Raw genomic sequence first — 26,947 nt, 5'->3', positions numbered from 1 at the left:
AAGGTGTCCCTCCCCTGCTCCCACCCTCGCCCAGATACTGAAGTAATTTATAGGAGTCTAGAAATGTTTTTGTACAAGTCCCCATCTCCTCAAGTATTTCTGGCTGAGATGGCACTTAGGATTTTTCCTTGCTGTTAAAATGACATGATGGTAAATAGAATAAATTGAAATTGTAGTGTGCTATTGTTGGAATCAATATTTAATTTATCTGACATCAAGCAATGGGCATTCAGCATAAATACATTTTCCAGATATTTGTAGCTACCCTCTTTAATATGTCAAAATGTTTTTAGTTTAGCCATTTTGTTTGATGAAATTAATTAAAAGGTTAGATTTAATGTTAAATTTAGAATTGTCCTACTGAACATTTAATATACAGGATTATGTATTATACAATATTTCCTATCCTTTAATTTTTTCTTTCAAATATATGATGCTTTTATACAAAAACAGTCATATACTTAATGTGAATGGGTGTAACTTCTACAGGTCAGTGATGCCTTGCAAGCCAAGGCTCTCTGACTAATTTGTCTAACCATACTCTGTGTGTGTGTGTGTGTGTGTGTGTGTAAATAAAATATGATTTATTTGTCAGTACTTACCAATGCAAACATTTTACTCTAACCATGTCAGTTTCCACATAATTTTAGGATTATTCCATGTCCCTTAACCTTTTTTTTATGGTAGCGTTTGCTTTCTGGTCAGGGACCTTGAGGGAAGTTATTTATCTTTGTGCATTTTCTTAACAGCTTGTTTCTTATGGTCTCAGTGAGTGGTAATTGGATGTGTTTCCTTTGCATTAGGAGGACTGTGACAGATATTCAAAGAAGTCTGGGAAATGTAAGTTTTAGCTTTCTGATAAACTAGAGGGAAGTTAGATTAGATGAACTTTTTTGTCATCGTTCTTATTAGCCTTATGTCTCTGCTCTTTATTTCATATTCTTATTCTATTCACCAGATTTCCTTACTAGGCCTTTCTTTTTCTTTTCTTTTTTTTAATTTGTTGAAATACATGTATCTTTGTAAGCTACCTAGTCTTTCAGGGTCTTACATTTAGACAAGGTGATCTCTAAGTTCCCTTTCAGCTATAAACTTCTGATTATGCTTATTTATTTCTTCATTGAAAAATATTTACTGAATACGTGCTATTTGATAGATAATACCCTGCAATATAAGATTATCTACCCTCCAATAATAAAATAATACATGTTCTTCAGTATCCAGGTTATGTACCGCTTCATTTGTAAAATTCTACCTGGCACTATAGCTTATATTATGTTGGCTTGCCCCACAAATTCTTTTAGGACTTACAAAAAATGTAGACATAGGTTAACTTGTGTTTTCTTTAGTGTTTTGATTGTTTTGATTACTTAATGTAATTGTAGGCACCATGAAGAATTATACTTTTTTTATAATCATTTAATATAGTGACAGTCCACATTGTGATAATTATGATAATTAGCTTTTGTGAACACTAACTTTGATATGAGCATTGTTTTATTTTTTGTAGATGATTTTTTAAATTTAAATATATTACTTAAATTCAGTTTGCCCACATATAGTATAACACTTAGTGGAGATGAACATTGTTTTAAATGCTTTACATATATCCATTCCTTGTAATCTTACAAAAAATGTTTATGAAATGGGATCTCTTTTCATCTCCATTTTTACAGATGGAGGTTGGAGACACAAAGGTTAAATAAATTTCCTTAAGATTATTCTGCTATTAAGTGAAAGAACCCAGGCAGTCAGACTTCAAAAACTCATTCACTTATCCATTTTGCTATAATGCATAATTACTGTATATTTGTTGAATGAATGGGTGTTTTCATCTTTAATATATATTAGTTACAGCTGTAGTATCTATTTTGTACTTGGGATAAAAGACTAAGGATATTTCACTTTGAGGAGAATAGTTTTCAAACAAGGACAGACAACTTTCTTAGTAAACTATTACGAGTGACTCTTAAAGTTAATAGTATTTAAATTGTGTACTTACAGCTTGAGGGATTTTGGATAAGGGGTCTTTTTTAAAGAAAATTTGAGGCATGCATCATACTTATAGATGAACTTTGATTATGTTAAGTGTCTTGATGATTACTTGTTACTTGTTTTCAGTTGAGTGGTGATTTTATGCAATGGCTTCAAGCCACAGTTCTTCACCAGTGCCTCAAGGAAGCAGCAGTGATGTTTTCTTTAAAAAAGAGGTAGATCCAACAAAACACATTCGACCTGTGCAGTCACTGCCAGACGTATGTCCCAAGGAACCCACAGGTAATGCCTTCCTTTCTTTCTTTCTTTCTTTCTTTCTTTCTTTCTTTCTTTCTTTCTTTCTTTCTCTTTCTTTCTTTCTTTCTGAGGATCTGTATTATTTTTAGAGAGTAGTCAGATTCTATATAGAATCTATATATAGATCGATATATATATATAGAATATATATATCGATATATAGAATCTATATATCGTTCTATATATAGATCTATATAGAATCTGATGGTTCAAATTGACCCTCCTTGAACAACACAGGTTTAAATTGTATGGGTCCACTTATATGCAGGTCTTTTTTTTTTTTTTTTGTAATATAGTAGAGTACTATAACTATTTTCTCTTCTTTACGGTTTTCTTCGTAACATTTTCTTTCCTTGAGCTTACTTTCTTGTAAGAATACAGTATATAATATATATAACATACAGAATATGTGTTAATTGACTGTTTATGTTATTGGTAGGGCTTTCAGTCAACAATAGGTTATTAGTAAAGTTTGGGGAGAGTTAAAGTTATATGTGGATTTTTGACTTACATGGAGGGGGTGATCTGTGCTCTAACCCTCCCATTGTTCAAGGGTCAGCAGTATTTAAAAGAGTAAATTTTATAGTTTTAAAACTAAAGAGGTCAATTATTTGGAAGTAAGCTTTTTGGGAAATTGGAATATAGTTCTCTTCATGCATTTCCATAGAAGTTACTTGCGTAAATTGCTTTAAAAAAAGTTTTGAAAATGAAGCTTCAGATTTAAAGTTTTTTAGTTAGTCGTAGTATAGTGAAGTTTCATTATTTGAATTCCATGTTTGGAAATTTGCCTACTCCCTAAAACTTATTTATAACTCCAAAATCAATACTTGTGGTATTTTTGTGGTCATTTGCAGTCATACACAGAGAAATGAAAAACTTGAATTGCCTGATGCACATGTCCCTAGCTAAGGTTGAACAAGACAGCACTCTGCCTTCTTGTTTTAGCGCTCATGCTATAAACAAGTGTCCTTTCTGTGGTCTATTAATGCCACATTTTTTTGCACTTTTGAGATTTTTTTTGGTGATTTTGCTGTTTAAAATGGTTCTCAAACGTAGTGCTGAAGGGCTTTCTAGTGTTTCTAAGTACAAAAAGACTGCAATGTATGTGCCTTATGAAGAAAATTCATTCAGTGTGAGTCGTGGGTTCAGTGTTAATGAATGAACAATATATATTAAATAAGGTGTCTTTATTTTTTATTTTTTTATTTTTATTTTATTTTTTATTTTCAATAAGGTGTCTTTAAACAGAAACACACACAAAACAAGATTACTTATTGATCAGTTGATGAGAATTTTGTGACCAGAGGCCTGAAGGTACCTAACCCTGTATTTCCCCTAGGAGCAATTGTTCAGTATTTGCTAATTGTTACATTATAGAACAAAACTATCATGAATAACAAGGATCAACTATAATATTTCTTTCCTCTATGGTTAATGCCACAGCAGCATTTCTGTCATCTATTTATAAGCCAAACAAAGGGTATTAGAGTCCAGTGTGTCTGCCATACTACAATAGAAGAAAGGTGTATTTGTGAAAAATCTGGAGTAGTAAAGGATACAAGATATACAATTGAAAGATAGACGAGGAAATTGAAAAAGGAAAGAGAAATTATACATTAAGGAAAGAAATTAATGAAAGATTTTCTTTACCATTCACCCCACCCTGCAATGACAACTCAAATTTTGCATATTCTTCATTTTATACATGCTTTTCTTCCCTTGGTGAAAGCTGAAGGTTATTAATCAGACTGATTTTCATTAAAATGTTTGTTGCAGAAGAATTTCTATTTGTAGAGTAGGAACTAAGCATTTTTCTTTTTCTAGGATGTACTTTCAAATGTAGAACTTAGTTCACAGAGTTCTCTTGTTTACTTTTTGCAGGTGATTCAAATAGTTTATGTGTTGCCCCATCTCTAGTTACAGATCAACATAGATGGACTGTATATCATTCCAAAGTAAACCTCCCAGCAGCATTAAATGATCCTAGATTAGCAAAAAGAGAATCTGACTTCTTCACAAAAACATGGGGATTGGACTTTGTGGACACTGAAGTCATACCTTCATTCTACCTCCCACAGATCAGCAAGGAACATTTTACAGTGTATCAACAGGAAATCTCTCAGGTAATACCTAATCAAAAAGAAAAGAAAGATCTTTAGTTTGATTAATTGTAGATTTTTGGCCAGTAATCTTTGATGAGCTTACAGTATTATTTTCTATCTATATGCATTCTATTGTCCTGGGTTGTATTTCATTCTTTACTTAGATATATGTACATATATTTCTCTTACTGTAGTGATTTTTCAAAATACACTTTTCTAATGGTGCTAAGATTCATCATGAAATCCACCTTACCTACCAAGGAGAAAATTGTTCAGTTAGGCCAATAAAAAACAGATTTGTGAGGTTTAAGAAATGAGCAGAGTAGAACTGTTTCTGTGTCTCTCATTTACCACAGAAAATTTAATAGAGCATGCTAGGTCTAGCAGAGTCTTAATATGTTGCTTTAAACTCAGTTCTTTCAGTAAGAACTGAAAGAAGTGCTTAGTTTAAGAAGGCTTGTTATTCATTTAAGAGTAGGTACCTCTTTAAGTATTGTACTCCAGGCTTGCCTCACCCTATTATCAGTCCTGGTAGAATAACTAGAACTTTTATATACCGTTGGTGGGAATTTAAAGTGGTATAACCCTTTTGGAAAACAGGTTAGTGGTTTCCTAAAACATTAAAAATACTTCTGGTTCAGCATGTAGGAAACTTGGAAGCTTCTACTCCCATTCTCACAAGAAAAAAATCTGAACAAACTGAAAATCAGCAATTTAAAAGCTTTTCAAAGACCATAGCCCAGGGACATAAACTCACTAAAGAAAAGCTACCTAATCCTAGGTCTGAAGAGTGCTTTGCCTCCTCCCACATTTTACCACCATATCAATAGGGCACCTGTATAATAATAAGGGAATACAAGGGAAAGGACTGCATGTCTCAGACTTTATTTAAGTTTGCAAAGTTTTGGAGCACCTGGGTGGCTCAGTTGTTGAGCATCTGCCTTTGGTCTTGATCCTGGGTTCCTGGGATTGAGTCTTGCATCAGGCTCCCTGCAGGGAGTCTGCTTCTCCCTACTCCTATGCCTCTGCCTCTCTGTGTTTCTCATGAAAAGATAAATAAAATCTTTTTTTTATTTTTATTCATCAATAGACTTGAAATGACAGAGGAAAGAATCAGTGAGCTTAAGGAAATGTTGATAGAAACTTATCAAAATGTGTGGGTTAGTGAAATGAAAATATTGCTTAGAGGGAAGTTTAGTAGCATTATGCATATATTAGGAAAGAAAAAAATCTAAAATTAATAATCTAAGCTTTCGCCGCAGAAGACCAGAAAAAGAACATGTTAAATCCAAAGTAAGTAGAAGGTGAATCACTATGTTAGGTACCTATGTACATATGTACCTGTGTACTAATGTAATATTGTGTTAACTATACTAAACAAAACAGAACAACAAAAACAGAAGAAAAGAAATAATAAAAATTATACCAGAAATCAGTAAAACTGAAAATAAGAAATTAGTAGAGAAAATCCAAACTGAAAGCTGGTTCTTTGAGAAGATCAATAAATTGGTAGCTGTCTAGCCAGGTCATTTAAGGAAAAAAGAAGACCTAAATTGCTATATTAGAAATGAATGAGGACACACCGCTAATGATCTCATGGACATTAAAAAGATAATAAAAGAATATTATGAACAGCTCTATGCTTACAAATTCCCATAGCCTAGATGAAATAGATCAATTCCTTAGAAGACACAAACTTCCAGAACTTACACGTGAGAAATAGACACTCCGAATAAGACTATACTTATTAAAGAAATTGAATCAATAATAATAATCAACAATAACCTTTCAAAATAGATAACACCAGGGCCAGATGGGTTCACTGTTGAATTATACCAACCATTTAAGCAAGAAGTTATACCAGTTCTTTATTACCTGTTCCAGAAAGTAGAAGCAAAGGGGATACTTTCTAACTTATTCTTAGGCAGCATTAACCTAACATTGACATTAGACAAAGATATTATTAAAAAAAAGACTATAGACTACTATACCTTATGAACATGGATGCAGAAATCCTTAACGAAATATTGGAAAATCAAACCCAATAATGTGTGAAATGAATTTTATACCATAACTAAGTGAGATTTATTCCAGATATGCAAGGCTGATCCAATATTCAAAAAGCACTTTGTGTAATCCATACATTAATAGGCTAAAGAAGAAAAATCATACGTTCATATCAATAGATGTGGAGAAAACATTGAAAAAACTCAGTACCCATTCATGATAAAAACTCTTAGCAAACTAGGAATATAGGGAAGCTTCAACTTGATAAAGAACATCTGTAAAAACCCTACAACTAATTGTGAGAAACTAGATGCTTTCCCACCAAGATCAGGAACAAAGTAAGGATGTTCCTTCTCACTGCTGTTTTTGAACATCACTCTGGAGATTCTAACTATGCAATGAGATAAGAAAAGGAAATGAAAGATATATACAGTGGGAAGGAGGAAATAAAATTGTCTGTTCACAGATACCATGATTGTCTATGTAGAAAATCCCAAAGAATCAGAAAAGAAACGTCTGGAACTAATAAGCAGTTATAACAAGATTGCAGGATACAAGGTTTATATTACAAAAGTGAATTACTTTATTGTGTGCTAGTGATGTCCAGTTAGAATTTGAAATTAACACAGTGCCATTTATATTAGCACCAAAGAAAATGAAATACTTTGGTATAAATCTTAACAAAATATTTGCAAGACCTATATGAGGATAACTACAAAACTGATGAAAGGAATCAATGAAGATCTAAATAAATGGAGAGAGAGTCCATGTATATAGATATGAAGACTCAATATTGTCAACATGTTTGTTCCCAGCTTGCTCTATAGCTATAGATTCAATGCATCCCAGTTAAAATTCTAGCAGCTTGTTTTGTAGATAAACAGAGTAGAGAGCTAAAAAATAGACCCACACAAATACAGTCAACTGATTTTTGACACCGGTTCAAAGGTCATTCGGTAGTCTTTTGAGTAAATGGTACTGGAACAACTAGATATCCACCTGCAGGGAAAAAAGAAAAAAAAATCTAGACATAGATTACCCACACCTTTCACAGAAATAAGCAGAAAATAGATTGTAGATCTAAATGTAAAACTGTAAAACTAGAAGCTCACATAGGAGAAAATACATAACTTTGAATTTGGTGATTATTTTTTAGATAGTGGCATCAAAAGCACAATCCATGAAACACAAAATTGACAAGTTAGACTTTGTTAAAATTAAAACCTTCCACTCTTTGAAAGACACCGTAAAAGAATGTATATAGGCTAGACACTGGGAGAAAATATTTGCAAAACACATGTATGATAAAGGATAGGTATCCAAAAATATACAAATAACTCCTTTTAAGAGTTTGTTGACTTTTAATCAACAATAAGAAATAACTCAACTAAAAAAATGGGAAAAGAACTTGAATGATCATTTTTCCAAAGAAGATGTACAGATGACCAATAAGCATGTGGAAAAGTAGTCAACATCACTAATAGTTTTAAGTGGTAAGTTTTATATTGTGTGTATTTTGTCATAATAAAAATGTGCAAAAGATCTGAACAGGCATCTCATGAAAGAAGACATAAAGATGGCAAATAAGCGTATGAAAAGTTTAACATTGTATGTCATTAGGGAATTGCAAATTAAAACAACAATGAGATACTGCTATAGCATTCTATCAGAATTGCAAAAATTCAAAACAGTGACCAAATGCTGGCAAGAAAATGGACTGATAGGAACTTATATTCATCGTGGGTAATTGACCCACAATGACTGCAAAATGGTACAGCCACGTTGGAAGACAGTCCTGTAGGTTCTGCCACAATTGCCTTCAGAACTCGGAACACTGCTAGCTCAGTATTTTTTCCTTTCCATGCCCCACTTTCCCATGTGTCCTATTTATGGTATCTCTGAAAAGATAGAATTGTTAGTGATCATCTAATCTGAAATTAGAGTAGGGTTTCTTTCTTTTTCTCTCCTCTCTCTCTCTCTCTCTCTCTCTCTCAGAAAGTATCAACCAATAGCCTTTCTGTCTTATATAGATTTTCACATTTTCTTGTTTTAAAAAATTATTTTCAATTGATTTCTGTTATATAAATAAGGATTTTCATTTGCATTCCCACTTCATTCCAAATTTATAGAGATTTTATTATAATTATATAAAATGGGATGAGTATAAGCATGTACGTATTCATAGAGTTCATATTGGTTTATTAAACATACTTGTTATTTGTGTTTAATTTCAGGAGGCTAGTGATTTCACATTAAAAATGTAGAACTAATTTGGCATATTCTTTTATGAAACATTTTGATGCTTTGAATATTCATATTGCTACATAGCATTGATTTTGTTATTTTTTTTTATAGAGAGAGAAGATTCATGAGAGATGCAAGAATATTTGTCCTCCTAAAGATACCTTTGACAGGACTCTCTTACATACTCATGGTATGAATATATGCTATTTGTAGATAATATGTGGATAAATATGTGATATTTGTAGCATAGCATAAATATCAAACAAAATCTTAATTTGGGAACTTCGATGCAGGAGAGGCATTTGCATAACCGATAGTGAATGCTTCCTTAAGTTTTGTACTGGAGGGCCTCCCTTGCATCCGCCTAGTCCAGGCCGCTGGGTTTAATTGATCAATCCTTCCCTCCCTCCCTCCCTCCCTCCCTCCCTCCCTCCCTTCGTTCCTTCCTATTTGTTTTAATGGGAGAGAACTGAGCATGAATATATGCAAAGAGAAAGAGTTATTAGAAGGGAAGAGATTGAAGATACAGAAAGAGGCAGGGTGATTGATGAAGTGAGCTCACAGAAGAGGCAGGAGGGCCTGGAGTCCAACCCAGGAAGGTTAGTTTTTGAAAGGAGGGTACTTCCTCTGAGATTGAGTTGGTGAAATAAAGGTAAAGTAGGTTCATTTGCAGTTTTGTAGATGATACAAACTAAGATGTCTAAGAAGAAAATTAATAGGGTGCTAATATCCTAATATGGTATCAAAATCTTTGATCATACTGGGTGGGTATTTTGAGTATTTTGGGAGTATTTTGAACAGTAAAAGCTGTATTCCTTTATTAGAATATTCCTATATTCTAATTAAAATTAGAATTCATTTTTATTTTATTTTATTTTATTTTTTTTTGTAATTCATTTTTAAAAACCATATGCCAAAGTTAATTTCACCAAACTTAAGATAGCATCAAGCTTTCTGTGTCCATTTAAAAAAGACTTGAAATGTATTTTGTTTCCTTGCTACCATACAATTGATTAAAATTACTTGAAACATAGGAATTTTTTCAGTGCTTTAATATTAGGCTTGACGTTTGTTGAGGGATTTAAGTGATTACATAATTGTGACATAGTACAGAATCTGGTCAAAATATATTTTATGGAATAAAATGAAAACAAGTTTAAAGAATAATATTTTCTCTCTCTTTTTTTTTTCATAGATAAATCCAGGACAGATCTGGAGCAAGTACCTAAGGTAACAGAGCTTAATAAATGAGAATACTGCTTTTAATATCTTTAATTTTTTAATAATCTTATATATCTTTAATTTTTCCTTATAAGAAGCTTTCATTTGACCTTCTGACACTAACCACTTTGCCTGTTCTGGCACTTTGTGCATCACTTTTCTTCTTTCTTTTACCGTCATCAATTTCTTTATTACCTAAATCTACAAATATGTTTAAGTCTCCATTCTGAAAAAGAATTTTGTTGATGTTACTACCCCTTCAAATTATTAAGAGATATTTCCTTTGTATGAAAAATTTTATAGAGATGTGTCATAGGTGTTTTCTCTTTGCCCCCGCCCCTCCCCCCATAGAGTTAATTAATCAGATTCATGGCATTAATCAGATTCTCAAAGAGGTCTGTGATAACTACTCTTTAAGGTGAGAAGACCCAGACAACAGAAACAAAAAGGAGAGGGTAGACATTTTTTAAGTACTTTGATTCCTACAAAATAAAATTCAAAGTGTCATTTAAGGCCTTTGATTATTGATTTCCATCATAGTCAAACTCAACTTTTGCTTATTGATCTTTATACATTTTTTTACTTCAGTTAAACTATTTTGCTGGGTCTCTTCTTTACTTGTACTTTTCCTTTAGCCTGGAAGACTTTCCCTCAACTCCCCATATCTAATCTTTCACCTTACTTAAATGGCAAATTTACATGAATACATTTCTTCCCAACTGAAGATAATTGGCCATCTTGCTGAATTTCCATAGGTAAAATGGATCAGTACATATAATAAAATATAGCATAGAAATTAAGTAAGTCAAACCATGTTTAGGCCTTATGCTAGGTACTGGAGATACAAAGATTAATTAGCTATAAATCCAGTCTCCAGGGAGTGATACATATAGTCAATAAATAATTTTTGTGAAATATGAGATATATAAATATATGTGGCATATGTACTTGTGTTCAGAGATGGGGTGGTTGATGTGTTCATGGGGTAAACATACAGAGATAATGTTTGCCCTTTTGATTGGGTTGTATTTTCTAGGAAAATAGTCAGGAAAGATATTCTAGGCTGAAAGTATATACAAAGATAATTAAGCATAAGAGGGTATGGAAGTTGAGTATTGCTAGAATGTAACTTGTAATAGTGGAAGTGGCAAAATACAAATTGGTGAGAAAGTTCAAAAAAAATGAAGGGCCTTTGATGCCATTCTGAAGAGTTTGGTCCTTAGGTCATAGGAATCCATTGAGAGATTTAAACAGAAGTTAATTCAGTTATACTTGCATTTTAAAAGTATATCTGACACTAGTATAGGGGATAGATTGAAGGAGGACATCAGTAGATAGCTATTTACTGTAATCCAGAGATAATGAAGGGCTGCATTGATGAAATAGTCTAGACATAGAGGAGAGAGAGGATTCAAGTATTATTTAGAAAGTATAATGGGTAGGACTTAGTGCCTAAATAGTTATAGTATGTAAAGGAAAAACAATTGACCTTTTCATAAAGTTGAATTTGTTTTGGTTTTAAAATTTAATATATGTCTATCTATAAAACTAATTTTGAAAGCATTTTAAGCAGGAAAAAATAGAAATATAAATAGAGTTTGAGATTTGACATTTAAAAAAAAACTCTCAGTGGGAAATAATAACAAATTTTGGGATAAGTAGGATATCTCCCTTGGGTGTGTGCCTAGTTGGACTGCATTAGTGAATTTGGTTACATAGTGATGGAATGATCACCTCCATTGGTAAAGACAAAAAACATTTTTCTATCTCTTCATGAGTATTTTTAGTGTGGTGAAACGCTATACTTTTTTTTATACAGATTTTTGTTTGTGTAAATCAACCTATCATCACTTGCTTTTGCTGTTTATGCTTCAGATCCAAGTTAATCATTATTTAATGGTCTTATGATGTTTGAAGAGTTAATGGATATAAAAAATGTTTATCTAATTGAGGAAAATACATTTTTTAATAGATTTTTATGAAACCAGATTTTGCCTTGGACGATTCCTTAACTTTTAATTCAGTTTTACCATGGTCTCATTTTAATACTGCTGGTGGAAAAGGAAATCGTGATGCAGCTTCCTCAAAGTTGCTACAAGAAAAGGTAATTTCTTTTATACTTTTTCCATGTAGAAAACTTTATTTTAGTTAAGTAGTACCTTTTATGTGAGTTCTGATTTAGTTATTTAGTAAGGGCTATTGCTTTTAATTTCATTGTTACTATTATTGCCTTCATATCTTAACTGATAAAGTGAAAGCATTTTGATTCAATGGAAAACAAGTTGTGCTGGTGAAAAAGGAAAAGATAATTGTTGCAGTGCTTCTTATATGAAATAGTTGATAGAATTTCAGCTTAAAAGATATATTAGATAACATTTAATTGCTTACATTTATCCCAAATAATATATTGGCTAATTTTGTATTCTTTATGACTTGAAGTATACAAAGTCAACTTTTGCTGAGGTACCATTTTTCCTTTCCCCACATTGTAAGAATGATTATTTTGAAGGAAAAATATGATAGTTACAAAATACAGTATTGTATTAAAAATACAATAGTATATTTTTAGATTTGCAAAGCCTAATATTTTGCATGTTATTAGTCAGAAGTTTTTTTTTTAATTTTACAATATTCTGTGAGAAGTCAACATCTTGAAAATCACTGAAAATGTACAGTTTTAAACCTAGCTTAACTCCTATCAAGAATCTTTTAAAACTTGAATAGGAAGTAAAGATCTTTTGATTCCTGTTCTTTCTCAGCAGTTTAGAGCTGTTTTAAAACTGGTTCTTAAACTAAGAAGAAAGCATTTTGTTTCAGGCTAGTGACCTCTCTTGGCAGTCTGAAAACTTGTCTTCGGAAGATTATTCAATAAATGTGGTCTAGTAACTAAAGAAAAAATTAGTTTGAGGAGAAGAAATGTAGGGAAAGGATCCTGAGTACTCCTTTTTTCACAGTTGAAAATAAAAGTGAAGTCATTTTTCCTCTGGCAGCATTTTTACCTATAAGGATTTTCCTTGAGTAAGAACAGATTCATAAATCTGATGAAAATTATGGGTTTATGGGCACAGGCTCACTCCCACATTGCTTTTTCACATTCCAATATGTTCCCTGTTAAAGTAATACCTTAAGAGAGAAAAACAACAAAAGCCAATAAAAATCTCATCCTACATACTAATACTTGCCAAATTCTTTTAGGAAGACTAAAAGTTGTTCCCTTTATAGAACTTTAATAGAAAATGAATTATGAAAATATGCCATTGAAAGGAATAGATCAATGGAATATTGATAACTTGCAGAAATCTTTGAAATTCAAATTAAACAGTTGTCTCATGCTAAATGTTTAAAGTAATGGAATTTTATATTTTGGTAAGTTACAGTATCAGATTTGTTATATTTCTATCCTGGGTCCTTTTCGTTCTACTCTCTTCTTAGAAAAGGAATGGAAGAAAGGATTCCAAGAGAACACTTTCAGATTCACTTTATGATTGATAAGTAGCTGTTTTTATCTTACTAGGTTTAAAGAGAGGGAATGATACAAAGAGGATTAGATAATTTGTATTCTATTGAAGTGCTACCCAAAGTCCTGGTCTGTGATGAATTAAGGAGTTTGCACTAGAATGTAAATCATTGCACTGCTTCCTTTATTAAGAAAGTCTTTCGGGGGATCCCTGGGTGGCTCAGTGGTTTGGCGCCTGCCTTTGGCCCAGGGCACGATCTTGGTAGTCCTGGGATCGAGTCCCGCGTCGAGCTCCCGGCATGGAGCCTGCTTCTCCCTCTGCCTGTGTCTCTACCTCTCTCTCTCTCTATGTCTATCATGAATAAATAAATAAAATCTTTTTTTTTTTTTTTTTTTAAAGTCTTTCTATGGAAAAACAAAGTCTTTCTATGAAAAATCACTATTGGGCTTGATGTAGTTGATTTACTTTCCAGCAAATTCCTTTTATCATGAACCGGTTAAACAGTTCACAAACTGGCAGCAGTTGTATAAACTGCGTCCTGAGTAGCAGTATCCTGAAGGAGTTACTCATTCTCCATTTCCTATTCTGAAAATTGAGTCCACTTTAGCTTGTAATGTACTCAAGTAGCTTTGTCCCCATATTGCTTTTTAGCAACCCAAAGATTAATAAATATGAGACAAAAGAGTGCAAGAAGCAGATTTACCTTCTTTCTCTGCTCCTGCTATTACTGCCCTCCAAACCAACTACTTTCAAGAAAGAAAAAGTACCCCACAGTCATCTAAGATGATGATCTATTTTAGAAGTCTGAGATAGAATGATCTTAACCACTACACCATCACACAGCGTGCATCTGACTAAAAGTTTATTATAGTTAACCATTTATTGACCTCCTTCTATGTACCAGGCACTGGTATTTTATATATGTAATTTTCTAGTTTTAACAGTCTTAGAATACAGGTATAAGTATTCTTATTTTATAGATGAGGAAACTGAGGCCAAGACATACTAAGTAATTCGAATAAAGTCATCTGGTTAGTAAGTGGCAAAACTAAAATTTGAACCCAGGTCTGTCTGACTCAAAAACTGAAGCTAAGATGAATGCTATGTCATGTTATCTTTCATCTCCTTTCCATTTTATTATGCCTGATGTCAAGAACCTTATAATCCAGTAGTTCATATAATGGCATTTAAAATACATGTAGGAATCTTATATCATTTTCAGGAAGTATTTGGATAGCCAAAGAAGATAATCTTAGAATACTCCATATGATATTTTTTTTTTCTTCCTTCTTAAGCTGAGCCATTATCTGGATATTGTGGAAGTAAACATTGCTCACCAGATCTCTCTACGTTCCGAAGCATTTTTTCATGCAATGACCTCTCAACACGAATTGCAGGACTACCTCAAGAAAACTTCCCAGGCTGTAAAGATGCTTCGAGATAAGATTGCACAGATTGATAAAGTAATGTGTGAAGGATCACTACACATTTTAAGACTGGCACTTACCAGAAACAATTGTGTGAAAGTGTACAATAAACTCAAGTTAATGGCCACTGTACACCAGACTCAGCCTACAGTACAGGTGTTGTTATCCACTTCTGAATTTGTTGGAGCATTGGACTTAATAGCAACAACACAAGAGGTTCTACAGCAGGAACTTCAGGGCATTCACAGCTTCCGGTATGTCCTTTAAGTTTTTAGAAATAATGTTAGAAGTTTGTAAAGGATAAATTTTAGTGTGTAATGTTAGCTGAGGAAGTATGTATGGATGAAAGTTACATGAATATTTTTTCTTCTAGATTGATTTGTTTAGTAATGTTATCATTGTGATATTTTAGTCATAGCACAACAAAAACTGTAATGAACAATATTTACATAAACATTTGGATGGAGAAACAAAATTAAATTTTCTGGTAGATGGTACCTATGAAAGGCCGGTCACAACTTTGAAAATAACATTTTGAAAATGTTGAAATAGTTTTGTGTCAAGTTAGTAGATCAAGGTGCAGGAAGGAATACCAGTATATCTAAAATTAAGTTCATTTTGGGCACCTGGGTGGTTCAGTGGTTGAGCGTTTGCCTTTGGCTCAGGGCGTGATCCTGGGGTCCTGGAATTGAGTTCCTCATCGGCTCTCCACAAGGAATCTGCTTTCCCTCTGCCTATGTCTCTGCCTCTCTCTCTCTGTGTCTCTTATGAATAAATAAAATCTTTAAAAAAAATAAAATTAAGTTCATTTAAAAGATTCTTGAATAGATTTTAAGTTTAATATTTATTTAATAATGCAATTATTACATTTATATATAATTATGTGGTAATTATTAAAATTCATTTCTGATTTGCAGTCTGTTTATCACATTGCAAAAAATTCTATAAGGTAATGGAAAAGACCCAGTTTTTCCCAAGTTCTTATTTTGAAAATGTTTTTAACATTAGGGTTTTAACTATTTTATGTGAGATCATGTCAAAATATTTAATTTATGGATAAACCAGGTATAGACCATCAGAGTTTCAGTTAAGCAGGCTTGCAATGTACTTGTAGAAGCCCCTGTTTGCTGGGAAATCTATCCAAACCTTACTCTATTAAGTGACTATTAAAAAGTTTGTATGGAAGATGTATTCTGTAACTTAATATATATTTAATATATTCTGGAAAAGTTAGCTTCAGGAGAAATGTAACTGAATTATAAGTTCTTATTGACTAGGGATAGGTATTGGAATATTTACTTAGAACACATTTTTTGAAAGGTGGCCCAAATTTAATGACATAAATTATTGATTCATTCCTTCAAGACATGGTTATTGATCACCTTTACATGTGAGACACCAAGCAGATTACTGAGAATATTGCCATGAACAAAGCAGAGATGCTCTCTGCTCTGTTTCTACAATTTATTTGGCAGAATAAAGGAGACAGAAATTACTGGGTAGTCATCATGCTGTGCAATACTGTATGATGATGAATGTACGGATTGTCACGGAGCTCTAACCTTAGGGAAGGAACCTAATCTAGACTTGAATGTCTAAAGAAAATATCTGAGTCACAAACCTCTTTGAGAATCTATTGAACACTGCTAATTAGATCTTCTTTCCATAAAGACATACTGGTACCTAAAATTTTACAATCATTTTTGGGTGGATCATAGTTCTTTGAAGCCTACTTTGGATTTCCTAGCATGGACAAAATGATTTTTAGTTTCCCTTTCACTCTGAAATTTTAAATGTTTCTGTTTCTGAATGTCTGAATAGAATATATTTTTATTTTTATTTTTTAAAAATATTTTATTCATTTATTTGAGAGCACAAGTGGGGTGGAGGGGGGAAAGGAGCAGAGGGAGAGGGAGAAGTGGACTCCCCACTAAGCAGGGATCCCTATGCTGGGTTCAATCTCAGGACCTGTAATCATGACCTGAGCTGAAGGCAGACTCTTAGCCAGTTGAGCCACCCTGGTGTCCCTATTTTTATTTTTTAAGATTTTATTTACTTATTAGAGACAGAGCAAGGGGAGAGACGGGAGGGAGAAGGACAAATAGACTCTGCGCTGAATGCAGGGCCCTACGTGGGGCTCAGTCTGATGACCCTTATTAGATGATGACATAAACTGAAACAAAGAGTCCAGTGCTTAACTGACTGAGCCACCCAGGCACCCTGGAATATATTTTTAAAGTAAATAGCACTAATTTTATCACTACTTTAGAAAAATTGACTTCTGTAATGACAGATGTTGTATCTTTCACTGTATAATACCATGAATGTTGATAAATATTTGAAGCTGATTCTATAGAGTACTTTTATCCTCTGAATAGGACAGCACTGAGAAATAAATCAAATATTGAATGCTGCCTGCCTGCTAAAAACAAATTCTAAACTCTTATAATTTTTATCCCCAAGATCATATTTCATTCTACTTAATGTTCCTTGACTCTTCAGTTTATGTCCAATAATACTGATGAAAAGTATAGTTATCCAAAGCTGTCTGGAAAATATTTAAGAACCTTGTTGATTATTATTGCCAGTACATTATGACTTATTTATTTTGAGCCCAAGGAAGAGTTTGCCTTTACTTTCAATCTTACTTTTTTTGTTTGTACCTTAAGGGACAAAGTTTTCATAAAGTATATATGATTTTTAAAAAGACTTTCAAATATTTTCACTGTCTACATTTTACTCAAGTATCTTTCTATATTATTATTTTTTTAGAACCTACACATGTGTATAAAGAGTGCTTATTCTTCACATGAAACAGTTCCGTAAAGCTGCTTATCAAATGTCAGTTCCAGTTGGTTATAACTATATAAAAGTTTGGTATCAGAACTTATGTTGAGTCTCTGACTTTGATAAACATCTTCATATGTAAATAATTTCCAAAGATGAAAGTATTCTAAAAGAAAATGTTTTTCTAGTCAAGAATACTTACTTACAGTTGAAATAACCCAGTTTTGTTTTAATTACTGTCAAATCTTTTTTTTTTTTTTTTTAAATTATTTATAAATTTATGATAGTCACACAGAGAGAGAGAGAGAGGCAGAGACACAGGCAGAGGGAGAAGCAGGCTCCATGCACCGGGAGCCCGACGTGGGATTCGATCCTGGGTCTCCAGGATCGCGCCCTGGGCCAAAGGCAGGCGCCAAACCGCTGCGCCACCCAGGGATCCCTAATTACTGTCAAATCTTATGTTGATGATTTACTTTCTTGACTTTAACACTATTAAGTATTAACATTAGTTTCTTATTTTGTAGCTTCACAAATATTTTTAAGGCCCATAGTTTTATTTGGAAGCGTAAGAATTAGTTTCGAACCCTTTATATTTTTGATCAATTAAGATAATGTGTATTTTCTGTCTCTTGTCTACTTAAAAGCATTAGTGACGTAAACTGTGTTCTTAGTTTATTAAAATGATTATGCCTTCCCAGGAGGAGTTAAAAGACATTGTGCTTGAATTTCACACATTTTTCTTTTTCTTTTATACTGGAAACCAAATTTTAGTCATTTTTGTGGAGGCAAATCTTAGAAAAGCATAGGGTATTAAAATAGGAAATCTTTTTGTCGGGCAGCCCAGGTGGCTCAATGGTTTAGCACCACCTGCAGCCCAGGGCGTGATCCTGGGGTCCCGGGATCGGATCCCACATCGGGCTCCCTGCATGGAGCCTGCTTCTCCCTCAGCCTGTCTCTGCCTCTCTCTCTGTGAGTCTCATGAATAAATAAACAAAATCTTAAAAAAAAAAAAAATCTTTTTGTTAGTAGCAATGGAGGGACTCTTTGGGATTAATTTGGTAACAGTGTTTCCATTTGAGAGCTCTTTGTCCAAGTTTTGCTTTTAGCTCCAATGTTCTTTCTAATGTTTTTAAAGGGAACTTTGATTCCCAAATCTTCCTGTAGTCTATTTGCTACAATTGGTAATCTCTAAGAGGAATGTGAATGTCCTTATTTGTGAATGATTCTTCTGTATAATATGAAGCTAATGGCATAGAATAGTGGCATTAAAAAAATGCTTATGCATGTTTTCTTTTTTCTCATTCTTTCTATATTTTTTGACCATGATATTATTTTCTGTATAAACTGTTTTTGTGAATTCTGAACTCCCAGAACATTTTGTTTATATGCTCTAATGAAATTTTACAACATTCTATTATGTCTTACAGTCATTGGTGTTTTTTTTTAATCCTTTGCTTATATTTTCTGTAAATTGGTAGTTAGACTTAAAATGCTTGATTAGAGTGAAGGTTTACTTTTTAGCAGGAACACCTAATAGGTAGTGGTGTGTATTTTAATTTTAGCCAAGAGACATATTTCTGGGGAAGGCAGATGGGGGAAAGGGATAATTGGTGATGGGCATTAAAGAGGGCACTTGATGTAATAAGCACAGTGCATTGTATGCAACTGATGAATCACTAAATTCTACCCTTGAAACTAATAAAATACAAACACTTATTTTATCTCGGCAAAAAAAAAAAGAGATATCATTGTAACATTTCAGTAAGGCATTTATATTTAAAAGATCAGATTCCAAATCCAAAAAAAAAAAAAAAAGGCATATTATTTGGTTGTCTCTCCTTTTATGATATTAGCAGCCATTTGATGATCACTGCTTAGGTTTATCATCTCATTATGGGTTACAAATAATAATATTCTAGTTCTATACTTCCTTATTCATTTATTAATTGGAATATTTCTGTAAAGTGGTATTTCTCCATAGCAATTTGGTAACACTGAAGGACAATTCTTACAAGGAGAGGCAGGATAAATTCTACATGCCTTTTTCTTACTTAGCAGTTTTAAAAATGATGAATTGAAAATCTAGCATCTTCCAAAGGTAACTGATGATTTTTTTAAAATATATTTTTATAAACATGTGAATTTACATATACTTGAAGTATTTAAGTTTTTTGCTGTTTTTGTTTTTGTCAACGTTCAGATTGTTATGTCTTTTGTAGGAGCCTCCTTAAGTTCACTTAAGATATACTGTATATATAAATAGATACATTTCTATATTTTAAAGTCACTTGAAATAATTCCTCTTTGTATACATTTGCTGCTAACTTGATGTGCAATTAAATTAATTTTTTTTAAAGATTTTATTTATTTAAGATAGAGCACTACCATGAGTGAGGGGAGGGTCAGAGAGAGAAGCAGACTCTCTGCTGAGCAGGGAGACCAATGTGGGGCTCCATCCCAGGACCCTGGGATCATGACCTGAGGCAAAGGCAGATGCTTAATGGACTGAGCCACCCAGGCACCCTCAGGGTTGAAATTTTTAAATGCAATGTTGTGCTATAACATGTCTATGAGTAGTTACATGGTTCCAAAGTCAGATCTCTGAAACAAAGGATGTTCAAAGAAACTTAACTTCTCTCTGGTTCCTTCCTTCCTACCTACCCTATAAGTCACCATTTTTAGAAGTTTTAACTTATATTTATCCATCATCCATCCAGCCATCTCTCTATCTGTCCCTCATCTTAGATAAGCATTAGTATACTGTATTACTTTGCATTACCTTGCTATTGTCACTTTACAGTATACCCTGGAGATCACTTTACAGTGTGCCTTCTCAATGAGGGGATATCATCCTAAGGGAGCAAGAATTGGTTCTTTTAAGTGTGAAAAAAAATTGGATATTAATAATGGCTTGTGGCCCTCCAAAGGGCCAAGGTACATAAACAGATATACAGTATATCTGTGATATTAAGTGTACGTGCGGGGTGATTAGGAATAAAAATGTCTAAAAAGGATTCTTGCGGCAACAATGAAAAAAAAAAGTTGAGAAACTGCTCTGTAGCAATATATGTTAATTGGTAGTCCTCAATTCTTTTAACAGTACATTAGTGTCTATTATGATACAGTCAACTAACCCCCATAGGTCAACATTTGGGTGGTTTCTATTCCTTTGTAGTTTCAAACAGTGCTGCAATGAATGTATGTTCTTTTGTATTTTTATGAGTGTATCTTTGAGACAGATAGTGAGAAGTGAAATTCCTAGGTCAAAGGTTAATTACCTGTATACTTTTGCTAGACACTGCCAATACAAGTTTGTACTAGTGAATATGTTCAAAATTAGATTATTGTGAAATGTTGGTGCCATTTATGAGAATCTTCTTAGTCTTCTAATTAGCTGTAAGAAATATAATTTCATATTGTAAAATTTTCATATTGCAAATTTATACATTATTTCGCATCAGATGTTTTCAAATTTATCATTTCTTACCAAATGTTGTTACATAAAGAACAAGGGATTTAAAGGTCACATGTTTTATTTATTTATTTTTAGGTCACATGTTTTAAGCTAATTTCTAAAAATATGGGCTCTGGTTGGAGTATATATGTTTTTAAATGTTTTCTATTCAATAATTAAGACAAATTTTAAATTTAGACATTTAAATATACATGTTTTGAAAATGCACCAAAGAATAGAGCTTTAAAAATTTTTTATTATGTATAAACAAATTTCTCATTGGCCTATTTCACTTAATTTTTTAAATACTTTGGACTGACTGTATTACCCATTGTTTTTATGAAGCTATTAGACTGTATGGTAAAGATCCCTTAGTATATGAAGATAGTGATCCTAAGAGCCCCCCTGAACAGGGACTTAATGGGATCATGCTTTTTTTTTTTTTTTTAAATGGGATCATTCTTGTCCTTTGGATACTGCATGCTTTCTCTAGGGAAAAGCTTCCAAATCCCATTAGTAGTATTTGCCTTTACCACCCTCACAACTTTGACCATCTGATTAGAGTTCTTCTTACTCCAAGCTTATGTAGGATCTGTAAATATTAGATTAAAAAGGAACCTTATATTTTATGAGAAAAAGTTCCAAGGATAGACTGTAGCTTAGTATTTTTATATTTCCAGTCTTGTGTCCTAATGACTTTTCAGGGTAATGACCTGAGGGGAATTGCCCAGTAACTCAGACTGTTCATAACAAATTGAATTGAGTCAGTCTGTCCCTATAGTCCTTCAGGTATTTAAATCCACCCCAGCAGGGCCATAGTAGGCACTTGTATTTATGGAATAAGTGAATGGCTGGGGAGCTGCTGACATTGCTATTCAGTAAATGGTCAATTAGGAAAGGATTTAGAATACCTGAATAGTTTGTCTGTGAGAAGCAGCAAAAAAGCAGTCATGAAATTTCTAGAATCATGTTTCCTATAATACATGTAAGTGTTTGGAGGCTAAGCATGTAAAGAAAAAAATAATTTGGGAGATGAGATGAAACTATCACAGTTATTTTTTTTGTTAAGTTAAAAGACTCCATTTTACTCAAGTATCACATTATTGCACAAATGCTGTCAGCTAGAAAAGTTTTGCCTACTAGTTTTCTTGATGAATGAATTGGGTTTTTAATGAATAAATGTTATGTTTTCCTCTTCCTTTGTAGGCATTTGGGATCACAACTTTGTGAATTAGAAAAACTGATAGATAAAATGATGATTGCAGAATTTTCTACTTATTCTCACAGTGACTTAAACAGACCACTGGAAGACGATTGTCAAATTTTAGAAGAGGTATGTGTTTTGTTTTGTTATTTTTTTGAGGTATATGTTTTGAACTGTGGATGAAAGTGATGTTGCTTAGTATTAATTCCTAACAGTCTTAGTTTAGAGCATATTCTTCTCAGATTATAGTCAGCAAAATTATCTTAAATTTCAAGCTCAGTCAGACTTCTATGAAGTCCTCTACTAACTGTGTGACTTTAGCAAGCACCATAATTGTTCATTATCCTGTGAAGTTAGAGAATAAAGTAATTTTATAGCTTAATTAGAAATTGGATTTAAAATGAGGTCATATATAGCTTACAAACAAAGTTTAAAATCTAGATATAGGATGAACTAACATATCCATATGTATCCATGTATTGGTGTATGTCTTTTATAAAAGTGATCATTATTATATAGTAACTTATCAGTCATATATAGTCACTGAACCCCTTATAATCATGTTTTATACATATGCATGTGCAGATACATCAAATCCATGCTTCTCTTATCTGCTAACTTTTCAGTGCTGCTTACTGCCAAGAACTAGTAAAGAATCCAGAAGCCCTGATAGCAGCCTAACTAAAGAGATGTTTATATTTGTTAGTAGTTAATCCCCCACAAATAGTCCAGGTCATCATTTCAGTCTTCTTGACCACTAACTAAAAAGTACGGGGCTCATGGAGTATTTATACATCATCGGGGTTTGAGAAGGATATTTTCTAGCTACTTAATGAAACTAGGCCAAAATGTGCTTATATTGTTTTGCCCCCAAACCAGCTTCATTTGATCCACTACAGTGAATTAAGATTGACCTGTATTAAAACAGTGACTCCAATAATCTGATGACAAGATTGCTATGGAAAGGTTTTAGGGTTTTGTTTTGTTTTGTTTTTAGGCTTCTAGAAAATACCATTTGCAGGATAGGGATCTGAAGATTAAATAATAAAACCAATGATGTTAAAAATAGTTCTACTTCTGAGTGAGATTATTTCATATTTAAATTGTGAAATTTTGTACTTTTATTTTAATAGGAAAGGCTTGTATCTCTTGTATTTGGACTTTTAAAACAAAGAAAACTTAATTTTTTAGAAATCTATAGTGAAGAAATGATTATTACAGCAAAGAATATCATTAAACAGGTAATTATACATTTTTATTTGATATATTTTGGTCTAGAATCTTTTAAATAAGTTTATTTTTACATGATCCTAGTGATAATATAGGCAGTTATAATAGTAACATTTTCTCATTTAAAAACTAAAATATGGAAGTATAGAAGAAAAAAGTCTTACCAGCCAAAAGATTATCACTTTAAGAATATTTCTAAGTGTAAATTGTTACTGATGTTTTTCATTGTTGCTATCATACTGTATATATGGTTTTGAATTGTGTATATATATATTTCAATTAGAATCATAACATAAGCATTTTTTCATTTCAGCCTTCAGAAACATCATTTTTGATGGTTGTATAAAACTCCATCATTATATTATGCCTTCCTCCATGTTGAATATTTAAATTGTTTTCAGTTTGGTGTTATAGAACACTGTGACACACATCTTTGGTATAAAGTTTTGTTTGTTTTTCCTTAGTTATGACTGTTTTCTTATAGCTAATTCCTAGAAATTGAATTATTGGTCAGAGTGGAAAGTATTTTTAAATTATTTGAGAAAGCTGAATTGCTTTCTAAAAAGATTTTACCAAATACACCCTACCAGCAGTAGGTAAAGATTTATTTCCTCTTATCCTCATCTCTCAAATGATAATTGTAAACTAAAATCTGTGTTTTTTCAGTCTTTCCTCATCTTTGTTTTGCCTTTTTACTCAGATGAATATCATTAATTAAACTTCAGTTTTTCTAAATATGAAAAAGCAATTTTAAATATATCTATTAGGCATAACTGATCATTGTCATTAGGTTGAATGTTTCTGAGTTTTTAATGTAAATAAAATAAGCAAAAAAGAAATTATAATCACCCCATCTTATATCTCTTTCAAACATTGAAACACTGTATTTTAAAATTGTTATAACCACTTTCAAAAATTGTTGACAGTAGCTACTAGCACTAACTATACACATATATTAAGACTAAACCATTCTTGGGATCCCTGGGTGGCTCAGCAGTTTAATGCTTGCCTTCACATCCAGGGCGTGATCCTGGAGACCTGGGATCAAGTCCCGCATAGGGCTCCTTGCATGGAGCCTGCTCCTCCCTCTGCCTGTGTCTCTGCCCCCACCCCATGAATGAATAAATTAAATCTTAAAAAAAAAAAAAAAGACTCAGCAATTTTGCTTCTAGGTATTTACCTAACAGAAACGCATACATAAGTTCACCAAAGACAGCACCAAATATTATGCATGGTGTTACTATTGGTAATAAAAAACTCGAAAAGCCCAGATTCCTTTGTTTTTTTGAAAAACCCAAATTCTGTCATCAGAAAAGATCAATAGAATTGTGGTATATTTATACAATTGAGTACTAATGAGAATGAATAAATCACATGAAGCAGCATGGATGATTATCACATACATAACGTAGCCAAAGAAAATCGATATAAAGGGGTATATACATTGTATGATTACACCTTTGTAAAATTCAAACATAGAATTAATCTATGGTATTAGAAATCAAAGTAATATTATCTTTTGGGAGGAAGTAGTGACTAGGAGGGGAGCAAGAGGAGCTTACTGGCAGTGTTCAATTTCATGAGTTCTCATTACACAAGTGTACTCCTTTGTAAAAAATTATTGAGCTGTGAACATAATTTGTCTAATTTTTCTGTATGTAGGTTATACTTCTAAACAATTTTTAAAAAAACTCCTATGTCATAATTCCCAGGATTCTCCTGAGGGCTAAGCATCTTTTAAAAAAAAAACTATTGAGTATATTGCAAGAAAACATAACCCCCCAAATGAATTTCTTTTGAAATTTTTATATGGGGTTTTTACCTTGTTCCTAAGAATTATAGTTCTGTGTGTTGTTTGTTTGATGTATGTTTTTTGAATAGTTTTAAATAGTAGGGGATTTAAATTAATACAGTTCAAGCATACCCTGGAATAATTATTTAATAGGCTAAGGGTATAATCCTGCAGTTTTTTATACACCTTGAGGTATATGTAAAAGCCATAAGAGAAATCTAGTAAAATGATCTTCATAGTCACTGAGGTCATTTTTAATATACAAATGAACCATTTAGTACTTAAAATTTTAAAGACATTAATCAAATTTTTTTTCTTAAATTTTGCAGTGTGTGATTAATAAAGTATCACAAATAGAAGAAATTGACACAGATATTGTTATGAAGTAAGTATAAATATTAGGTTGGGGGTTATCAGTCAGGGAAAAGATGACACATTAGAATAATTTAAGGAGGATTTAGTTAAGGAATTATTTACTCAGGTTTGGGTAGAGTGTAGGGAAATCACAAGTGACAGCGCAGGACCTTTAAGGGACAAGGGATGAGAAAAATTAGTAGGATTCAGAAGGAGAACACTTAGTTGAAGAAAAAAAAAGACTAATAGTTGAAGTGATTGTCAGTGTGAGAGGCAATCATCTTGAGATAGCCTCTCAGGGAGGGAAATGGAGTTACCAGTACCTTTGCTCTTTCCAGTCTTTTTTTTAGGGCTCCTCATTGGCCAAGCCTAGCAGGTCAGCCTCTCAGGTTAGAAAGAGGATGGAAAGGACAATGTAGATACGGAGGAGGGAAATTGAAGATAATCCATTTTAGAGGAATCGCAGTATTAAGTTTAAATTATTTAGCTCTGTAATTAAAGCCTAGCTTCTAATTGGCTTTGAGAAATTTGAGTATGTGATTTTGAATTGCCTAACTGTAATTTTTTGTTTTCACCCCTGAAATTCCTATTCGTTCATTTTGAGAAGATAAGTGATAGATTCTATGAATTTCTATTTCATATAGATCCCTAAACTTTATTAACTGGGCCAAGGTATAAATAGCAATATGGATAACTGTGAAACTTCTCCAGGCCAAACTCAAAGAATAAGAATAGAGGAGTTTTAATTTCCACATTGTTATCTAGCGAAAACTCTGTTTCAGAATTAGTTGAAGCAACTGTAACAATGCTGGTATCACTAGTAGTTGGAAAAATTAAGTTATTTAGATTCTGTTAAAAGCCCTATAGACATGGAGAGTCAGTTATTTATAATTTTCTTCCCTATGACACTTTATCAACTTAAATAAATTCCTATGTCTTAAGTATAGAATCCTCTTTTGAGAATAAATTCTAGGGGATCCCTGGGTGGCTCAGCGGTTTGGTGCCTGCCTTCGTCCCAGGGCATGATCCTGGAGTCCCCGGATTGAGTCCCGCCTCAGGCTCCTTGCCTCGAGCCTGGTTGTCCCTCTGCTGTGTCTCTGCCTCTCTCTCTCTCTGTCTCTCATGAATAAATGAATAAAATCTTAAAAATAAAAATAAAAATAAAAAATAAATTCTAGCTGCCCAAAGACAGTCATTGTTTTTGTTGAATTTTTTTTTTTTCCCTTAGGCTTGCAGATCAGATGAGAATGTTGAATTTTCCTCAGTGGTTTGATTTGCTAAAGGATATTTTCTCTAAGTTTACAATTTTCCTACAAAGAGTTAAGGTAAGCCTATGTGATTATCAGTTTGTCCAGAATATCCCTAAAAGTAAGTC

General features: G+C 32.7%; 1 protein-coding gene across 9 annotated transcripts in view; it reads left to right on the top strand.

Moving 5' to 3' along the window:
* Positions 1-26,947, top strand: part of VPS54 (VPS54 subunit of GARP complex) — a 78,250-nt gene that overhangs the window by 21,059 nt on the left and 30,244 nt on the right. For 2 of the 9 annotated variants that reach the window (XM_077915617.1, XM_077915616.1), the window contains 11 exons: positions 804-840; positions 2,122-2,277; positions 4,174-4,415; positions 8,757-8,835; positions 9,841-9,875; positions 11,839-11,970; positions 14,620-15,005; positions 22,199-22,325; positions 23,330-23,437; positions 25,548-25,603; positions 26,801-26,897. In XM_077915617.1, coding sequence (XP_077771743.1) covers positions 2,142-2,277; positions 4,174-4,415; positions 8,757-8,835; positions 9,841-9,875; positions 11,839-11,970; positions 14,620-15,005; positions 22,199-22,325; positions 23,330-23,437; positions 25,548-25,603; positions 26,801-26,897 — 1,398 coding nt within the window. In that variant the 5' untranslated portion in view covers positions 804-840; positions 2,122-2,141. Of the gene's footprint in view, positions 1-419; positions 841-2,121; positions 2,278-4,173; positions 4,416-8,756; positions 8,836-9,840; positions 9,876-11,838; positions 11,971-14,619; positions 15,006-22,198; positions 22,326-23,329; positions 23,438-25,547; positions 25,604-26,800; positions 26,898-26,947 lie in introns of those variants that run through there. The other 7 variants (XM_077915615.1, XM_077915614.1, XR_013389779.1 and 4 more) reach the window with 6 other exon arrangements.

Source organism: Canis aureus, chromosome 11 (assembly GCF_053574225.1).
Source record: "Canis aureus isolate CA01 chromosome 11, VMU_Caureus_v.1.0, whole genome shotgun sequence".
In the NCBI taxonomy this organism is placed as follows: Eukaryota; Metazoa; Chordata; class Mammalia; order Carnivora; family Canidae; genus Canis; species Canis aureus.
Note: the sequence above shows the minus strand (reverse complement) of the source record. Positions and strands in the feature narration are given on the sequence as shown.